The following is a 9,169-nucleotide window of genomic DNA, read 5'->3' as shown; positions in this document are numbered from 1 at the left end:
CTTTACTCCAAGGAGTTGCCTATGGGGGTACACCAGGATAAGTGGAATTAGTTACACCATCTGTCTCTTGCTTACCTGCAACTGATATGCAGAGATATACTGCCACAGGGCCACGGGCACAGTTATGGACCCTTTGTCTTGAAAAGTGTGGAGAGCGAATCAGCTCCTCATCAGCTGTACGATGCACAGAGCTGATTCAGATTAATATGACTTTCAACTCAGCATTTTCACTGAGAATCTGGAGCAAACCATGACTTTGGAACCATTTGGACTGATTGCAAGATGGAATCGGATGGAACTGTTTACACAGTCACCCATATTTCCTGGACCTGAGAGGCCCAGGAATAAGACTTGGCACTCACCATCGCCCTCCTATTCTTGTTGCAACAACCAGGATGCAAGGACAATTGGAGACGGGAGAAGGGAAAGGAAGGGCAATTCCTCCTTTTCATGCTCCCCACTCCTGCATCATTTTGGTTTATGACACAAACCATGTCACTCCTGGTGTTGGGTGTGACATGAGGGAGGGAATGGTAAGGAGGCCGGCAATCAAAACAATTGGCGGCTAATCTAGAATTTGACACTCCAGATCAGCCTGGATAAAATGTCAGAGTGGGGATGCCCTCCTGGCGAATAGAAGATTCTGGGAGCTGTAGAGCAGATAAGAAATTCTGTCCATCCTTTGGATGGATGAGCCAATGATCTCAGAATCATATGAGTTCCTGTCTTCACAATAATCCACAACTTATGCACAGCAGCAAACTTTGTAACACAAGTCTCTGTGGATATTTGGCCAGAAGATGGCAGGAAAGAGCTGCAGACAACATTGCTTGTGAAGCACCTAACAATTTTCGTAGAAATGGTACCAGCAAAGTGAATGCATGCAGGCAGCCCGTCTCCATCAGTGGCTACCTTCCATATACATTGGATTACAGCTCCCATCTTCCCCCAGGGATCTTAGTTGGGGATGGCTGGAAGGGATCACAATCAGCTCTTTTGTCTACCACCTGTCATAGCTAAATAGCTCCATATCGTCCTGTTATCAGCTCTGTACAGGTGCAACTTGTACTGCACACGTGAATTTGATTTTATCTAGCTCAGGATTAGCCATAGACATTTCTGTCTTCAGCCTAAAGAAAACTTTAATGCAAGTGTGGGCATTTGTGAAAGGCAAGGGTGTGTGCATTAGATTTTAGAGGGTCATACATCATAGAATCATAACATTGGAAGAGATCCCAAGAGTCACTCAATCCAATCCCATTCTGTTATGCAGGGATACAGCATTAAAGTACACCTGGCAGATCTTGGGTTTTGTGGAGGGAGGAAATGAATACCATCTTACACATTGACAAAAAAGCCCAGCACATTCAGTCATAAGGCTGATTTTCATATGTGCCACTAACAGGATGTCAAACTATGTGTGTTTTTGCTGCCATTTTCAATGCCTTGAGTGGAAAAACCGTTACAGACTGGCATGGGGAACCCTCACCACAAACCAGGGAAACCACATTAGGTAGTAGATGTCATTGCATCAAAATGTGGGGCTATCTTTGATGAATTCTTTAAATGTCATCTCCATAATAATAGGCTCAAGAACAGTGCCTTTAAAAAGAAAAGCAAATGAAAGAACTTTGTAGGAATCTAAACATCAGAGGCCATGAGAGACACCATAAGAGCTTGTATCCAGGATGACAGGCAAACATGGAAAGGACAACTCAGAAGTATGTTTTTTTGCCATCCCATAACAGACAGTTGTTTTGCCACCATTGCATTGCAGGAAATGATCAAGAAACAGTGAGAGCATGAAAAGTGTGTATTGTTTCTTCCACCAGAAAATGAACTGAGCCATGAACCAGTTAACATATAATCCAAACCAGATCATCCAGGGGCAATCAACCTTAACTTGTTAACAATAGTAACACAATCAGCATCCATTGTTTCTTTTTAACAATCAATAGTCTAATAAGGTGCAAAGTCACATTTAAAAGGCCGTTTAAAGTACTGCCCGAATTGTGGGTCCCTAAATCAAACGGAATGACACCAAACAACTGAAACTGTTATGAGCTTATTGACATATTTTGTCTAGTTCTAAATGTACACTTTAGGGCTTGAATTCTGTTAAATTCATTGTCAAATGGTGAGTTTTACACATAGGTAAATCCCACTGATTCAAAGGGTCTACCTTTGTTAAGATCAACAATATGTTCCAGGCTGAACTGTGTGTATTTCACAACGTAAAGTATAAATGTGATAAACATGCCCATGAATTCATGCATCATAAAAATATTAGCTGGTATCCAGTATTGCAGTTACAGATTGGTCTCCAAGAGTCAGGGGTTCTTGTGTGCCTTCAAATCGCTTTTGACTTATGGCAACTCAAAGGCAACCCTATCCCGGGGTTTTCTTGGCAATATTTGTTCAGAGGAAGCTTGCTTTTGTCTGGATTGTATTCAGTAAGTCTATACAATCACCTCTCCACATTGGCAAGTTTCACTTTTGCAGATTTGGTTATTTGCAGATTTGATTACTATGTTCTCTCTAGGAATCTCCAGGTCAGTGGTTCTCAACCTGGGGCCTCCAGATGTTTTTGGCCTACAATTCCCATAAATCCCAGCCAGTTTACCAGCTGTTAGGATTTCTAGGAGTTGAAGGCCAAAAATATCAGGGGATCCCAGGTTGAAAACCACCGCTCTAGGTCCTTCAGCATGAACATATGTTCAACAACTGCCACAGAGTTGCTCTCGAGGACCTAGAGATTCCAGTAGAGATGATTATTTTAATTGATGCTGGTGGGGTCTTGCATCTAACATCAGTGAATGTGGAAGACTGACTGTTTAGCCTTACTGAAAACTAAGTAAATACCATTCTAGCCCACCTTAAGAGCTAGCAACAGAATCAAATGGAGGTGGTGGGTTCAGTTTCCAATTGGGGCACAAGAAGGACAATATTTCCATCCTCCTCGCTCCAGCAATGGTCAGTTAAGGCCAGGATACATTACTTAGGCTGGTTACATTACATAATGTTATGTTTAGCTAGCTAAGCAGCAAAGACATTAAGAAATCCCTTTACTGAACTGTAAAGACGTTTCATGGGGCACCAGCAAGAGCATCCAATGTTCATCAAGAGCCATGCGATGTGCATTAGGACTAAATGGATGCGCACCCGAACCAAGGGACATCTGTCCCAGGGTATATCGGATACCAATGTGCATTGGGCACTTTGCTGGTTTAGTAATGTAACAGTAGCCTCTAGATATGGAAATTACACAACTGTGCAATTTTAATTCCCCCAGACGCAAGTCCACTTATGAAGACATACATCCCCCAACAGGATTCTAGCCATGCATTTTTAAAAACTCTGCATGTTGCCAGTAATTAAATAACATTAATTAATACTGCTTAATAAATACATAAAAGTATCTTTCTTTGTATTTTTTTTTAAAAACACACACACACACAAACCTAAAACTTCAACAAAAGTTAAGGATGATTGTCCCTTGATTATCTAAGGCAAATCCGCTATATGCTGTATTTTTTTCTCTTTTCTTCTTTACGTAAAGCAATCACATAAAAATAGTTATAAATAGAAAAATTCCAAAGGAGCTTCCACCCTCCCAAACACACAATCCCATCCCAACAATCAAGAAACGTAATCCCCTCCCCAATGGTCCCCCATTTGTTTGTTTTTTCAAGTTCTTGCAGATTATACAGTACTCAGAATCTTTGGATATTTTACAAGGACTCCAAACTGCAGGTCAACCCTACCCCACCAGTACTTCTTTGTTTGTTTTGTTTAAAAAGGCAATCCAACCCCAAACAAACCTCCCAACCTGAAGGGAATGGTCATCTGCAAAACAGTCAGAATTTGTTTTCTGTACATTTTTTTTAAAAATGAGAAAAAGAAGAGGAAGAAGAAGTTGTATGTTGGAACAGTTCTGGTTTCCTCCTTCTATATTGATCGGATACAACGAAGAGATGTCTTTTTCTGAAGTTTGAACAGGGCTGTGCAGTTCAATTTGCAACACAGTCTTTCAATAAGAAAAAAGGCAGTCCTTAATCTTGATGAATCCCGTCGCAAGAGGGGGCCGAAGCAGTGCTAAAGAGGGCCTACAAAGGAGAAAGAAGAAAGATCAGCCTACTTCTAAAATAGGAAAGCTACAAAATTCTGTCTCTTCTTCATCATCATCATTATTATCATCATCATCATTGCCACCATCATTTATATCATACCTATTTCCCAAATCTAGCATTCAGGGCAATTTATAAATTAAAAAAAAACCCCAATTACTATATATACTTGAATATAAGCTGACCCAAATATAAGCCGAGGTACCTAATTTTACCACCAAAAAAATCTAGGAAAACTGATTAATTCGACTATAAGATGAAGTGGGGAAACATGCCTCGAATGTATATTTATATGTATAATTATGTAGGTTTTTAATGCAGGCTCTTAATTTAATGTAATTTTTAATGTAAATTGATTTTTAAATGTGATGTAAATTGTGTGTGCTTTATATTGTAAGCCACCCTGAGTCCCCTGATGGGTAAGAAGGGCGGGGTAGAAATGATGTAATAAAAAAAAAAGAAATACCAGTAAATTTTAAAAAATAGAAATAGATACCAATAAAATCACATTAATTGAGGATTAATTTATGTAAATGTTTTTGAATATTGGGTTGTTGTGCATTTTCCAGGCTGTATGGCCGTGTTCCAGAAGCATTCTCTCCTGCCGTTTCACCCACATCTATAGCAGGGATCCGATGCTTGCCATAGATGTGGGTGAAACGTCAGGAGAGAATGCTTCTGGAACATGGCCATACAGCCTGGAAAATGCACAACAACCCAGAGATTCCGGCCACGAAAGCCTTCGACAACATTTTGAATATTTACATAAAACTGTAATTTAAGATGACTGTTCAGTGCAGATTACTGTATATAATCGAGTATAAGTCGGCTTGAATATAAACTGGCCAGGACCCTCACTCGAGTATAAGCCAAGGGAGGCATTTTCAGCCCTAAAAATGGCTGAAAAACTCAGCTTATACTCGAGTATATACGGTATGACTGGTAGCCGATGACTGCTTCATCCCTCGGGAATTGAAGAGCTTGAAAAATGTTATTCACTGGGTATAAAAACTCCCTAAATAGCATAGAGTTATCATTTATATATATATATATATATATATATATATATATATATATATATATATATATATACACACATACACACACACACACACACACACATATACATACACACACACACACACACACACACACATATATATATATACAACATACTTTTTTCTGAGCTCAGGAAATTACATTTTTTTAGCATCCAAAACTCTCCACTCTCACACTCCTTGTTGTGTGGCTTCAGGTAATTTCCAGTTTATGGCAAACCTGTCACAAGGTTTTCTTGTATTTTGGGGGGGGTTTTGTGAGGGGGATTTTGGAATGCTTGTATTTGCATATACGTTTATAAGGAGATGGTATCAGAGTGCAAACACAAAATTCAGTTCTGTTTCATATGTTTCTTATATACATAGACTGATTTGAAAAATAATTATGTATATGAAACACAGTGTTTGTACCTTGAACCAACAGAAAGCAAAGGTGTCCTTATCTCAGCCAGTCATTTCTTTTTTCCGTGTCAGGAGCAACTTGAGTCACTTCTGGTATGAGAGAATTGGCCGTCTGCAAGGACGTTGCCCAGGGGATGCCCAGATGTTATGTTATGTTTTTACCATTCTTGTGGGAGGCTTCTCTCATGTCCCTGCATGGAGCTGGAGCTGATAGAGGGAGCTCATCCGTGCTCTCCCTGGGTTGTATTAGAACCTGGCAGCCTTCAGGTCAGCATCCCAACCTTGAAGTCACAAGGCTTTAACCCACTATGCCACCGGGGGCTCCGTCTCAGCCAGTCATGTGGACAACCTTGAATGACGGAGTATTTTGGATTTTAGAATACCAGATAGCAGACACTCAACCTGTAGCTCACATTCACATTCTGTGTGATTCCCCATTTTTCCCTCCATCCCTTCTTTTTTCTTGTCTTTTTTTCTTCCCCACCCCATCAATTTAATGGTCGGGGGCTTAACCCGACCTGGGCTGTGGCGCAGCTGGCTAGTAACCAGCTGCAATAAATCACTACTGACCGAGAGGTCATGAGTTCGAAGCCCAGGTCGGGTTAAGCCCCCGACCATTAAATAGCCCGGCTTGCTGTTGACCTATGCAGCCCCGAAAGACAGTTGCATCTGTCAATTAGGGAAATTTAGGTACGCTTTATGCAGGAGGCTAATTTAGCTAATTTACAACATCATAAAACTGCCAGCAAAACATGAGGAAAGGAATGAGGAAGTACAGCCACTAGTGGACAGTGAAGCAACAGCTCCCCCTGTGGCCGGAATCGTGAAGCTGGAAAAATGTTAAATGCCTCTGTGTCTGTCTATATATGTTGTTTGTCTGTTGGCATTGAATGTTTGCCATATATGTGTTCATTGTAATCCACCCTGAGTCCCCTTCGGGACTGTAAATAAAATAAATAAATAAATAAATAATCATATTGTGTATGTGTGTATATATATGTGTGTGTGTGTGTATATATATATATATATATAGATATAGATATATAGATAGTAATTACGTAAGGCACTGGACCTACCAAGCCCATCCACTGGCCAGAAAGTGGCTTAGTTGGTAGCTTCTGTAATGGGACCAAGGTGGCCGAGCCCCGTCAGTCCTCCGAACCCTGTGCTCCACGGATCCGGGAGGGAGAAGAACGGTCGGGCCGAGAGGCTGTCGTTGTGGCCCAGTGCAAAGGCAAAGAGTCCGCCATTTGGATCCATGTCCAGGTGCGTCCTCCCAAAGAGTTTCATTTGGGTTTCCTCAAACTGGCTCTCCAGCTCCTGTAAATTCAGGGCATTCTTGGCCCCGTCCAGAAAATGCTTTGGGCTTGGGCCTGGAAGGCACATTGCTGCGCTGCCGAGGTGGCTGCTCATCTCTTCTAGAGCTGGAGGCATCATGAAGCTTTTGTCATCTGGCTGGCCATTTGGTGCAAAGAGTAAGCTCGTCGCTCTCCATGTGGCCGGTTTGCGTCCCCTCCTGGGCCGGGAGATCCGGCAGCTCTGGCGTTTGATGTGGCGGTGAAGGTGGTCTGAGCGGGTGAAGCTCTTGTAGCAGAACTTGCACTGATAAGGACGGATGCCCGTGTGGATACGCATGTGGTTTTTCAGGTCGTAGTTGTGGACAAATTTAGCATTGCAATGGATGCAGAGGTAGGGCCTTTCTCCAGTGTGCTTCCGCATGTGGATCTTCAGCTTGTCTTGCCTGAAAAAAGGAAGACACAAAAGATTCCTGTCATTGTGAGGTTATGAACATGCACAGAAGCATAAAACTGGAAGGCATCTGCAATGCACCATATATCCCAGGGATGGGGAACCATTGTTTTTCCAGATATTTTTGACTCCAACGCCCAGGAGACAAAGACCTCATCTACACTGACTATTTAATGTAGTTTGAAGCTAGTGTCAAACGAAGGCAACTAGACCACAAATGCCCACAAAAGCATGCAAAAAAACAAAAACAAAACTCCTAATGCACATTAGTGCTCTAAATAATAATATAATATAATTACCATCCAGGCTTTATGTAGATTCAAATCCTCAAGATTTCTATCATCAGGGCAGCTCTAGAAACTGCTAAGGCAACCTCATGTTATCATGACGTTATGTGAGCTCAGAAATGTTTCCTAAAACATCTCTGATGGAGATTACTGGACCTTTCTTTTCAAAGAAGATCTCTAGGAAATACCCACCATATCCCCAACCTTAACCTTTCTTACTTAATATTCTCAAGTAAGAACAATGCTTATTCTTTCTTACTTAATTTTCTTAATTTATTCAGCGGCAGAGAAGTTGATTGCGCTCAGCATAAAATGTTGGCTATGCTGTCAAGTTCACCTTGTTCTATTTTGAAGATGAGTGAATCCAAGCAGACAACTGGAATGAGGGGACTTTTCCAAGCTACTGCAATAGAAACAAGGGAGCCAAGCTCCATCCTGCATCCTGAAGACGAGTAGCAGCAAACCAAGAAGAGATTTGAGCAGCAGGAGTATCTCCTCTTTCTCATGGTGACTAAAGCTACAGGCCAGAAGTCTACATCAGCTACATAGTTAACTAAGGGTGTATGTACACTGTAGAATTGAAGCAGTTTGACGTCACTCTAAAGCTACCCTGTTTCAATGCTATGTAATCCCAGAAGTTGTAGTTTAACAAGGCTTTTAGCCTTCTCTGCCAAAATGTACTGGTGCCTCACCTAACTACAGACCCCTTGATTCCATAGCATTGAGCTATGGCAGTTAAAGTGGTGTCAAACGGAACTAATTTTACACCGTAAATGTACCTTTAGTTAATTCAGTCAGAAATCGATGCCTACTAAAGTAAATTTAAGTAGAAAGGGATTACAGTAGTGCCAATTCTTCCACAATCATAAATATTGATTGTGAATACAGAACAGTTACTAGATATACCAAGGCGCAACCGTTCCATTTTAGTTCTTAGTCCTGATTAGGGCATTATTACCACTGTTGTCTACTAAAGTAAGTAGATGATAGACTGGAAACAGAAATCATGAAATTATAGAAATTATGTCACATTCTGCATCTCCACCGCATTTCCAATGAAACTGCAAATGCTGGCCATACTGATAGCATCTAAATGAACATGGAGTTCAAAATCATCTGGACATTTGCTATCCTGGAGCTGTAACTTGCACTCTTTGTCCAGAATCCTCTTGGTAACATACATATTTTTTTTTCTTTTGAAAAATGCCGAGTAGAAATATCCTGCTGATGATGGGGTGGAGTTCTCAATGCAGAATCAATACACATGAGTAAAAATGCACCTGCAGTAACTTAAGAGTGACAAAGATCCCATTCACTCTCCTTTATAAATGGCCCAAGATTCCAATACTTACAAATGTTTAAATGAGATGTGCACACTAGTTTTGGACTTTACTATAATTTAAAAATTCAGGCCATCGGAAATCAGTAAAAGGGACCACTAGACAGGTACAAACTAGCTGAACATGCAGAAAAGCCTTCAACACCTCAGTCTAAAGCAGTCGTTCCCAACCTTTTTTGACCAGGGTCCACTTGACCAGGGACCACT

General features: G+C 41.1%; 1 protein-coding gene across 4 annotated transcripts in view; it reads right to left on the bottom strand.

The window, feature by feature from the left end:
* Window positions 1-1,798: 1,798 nt before the first annotated feature.
* zbtb7c (zinc finger and BTB domain containing 7C) overlaps window positions 1,799-9,169 on the bottom strand; it is a 279,530-nt gene continuing 272,159 nt past the window's right edge. For all 4 annotated transcript variants that reach the window (XM_062972568.1, XM_062972569.1, XM_062972571.1 and 1 more), the window contains 2 exons: window positions 6,664-7,328; window positions 1,799-4,106 (listed from right to left, as the gene is read on the bottom strand). In XM_062972568.1, the coding sequence (XP_062828638.1) occupies window positions 6,692-7,328 (637 nt within the window). In that variant the 3' untranslated portion in view covers window positions 1,799-4,106; window positions 6,664-6,691. The remainder of the gene's footprint in view (window positions 4,107-6,663; window positions 7,329-9,169) is intronic.

The sequence above is a fragment of the Anolis carolinensis genome, chromosome 2 (genome assembly GCF_035594765.1).
Source record: "Anolis carolinensis isolate JA03-04 chromosome 2, rAnoCar3.1.pri, whole genome shotgun sequence".
Classification (NCBI taxonomy): domain Eukaryota; kingdom Metazoa; phylum Chordata; class Lepidosauria; order Squamata; family Dactyloidae; genus Anolis; species Anolis carolinensis.
Note: the sequence above shows the minus strand (reverse complement) of the source record. Positions and strands in the feature narration are given on the sequence as shown.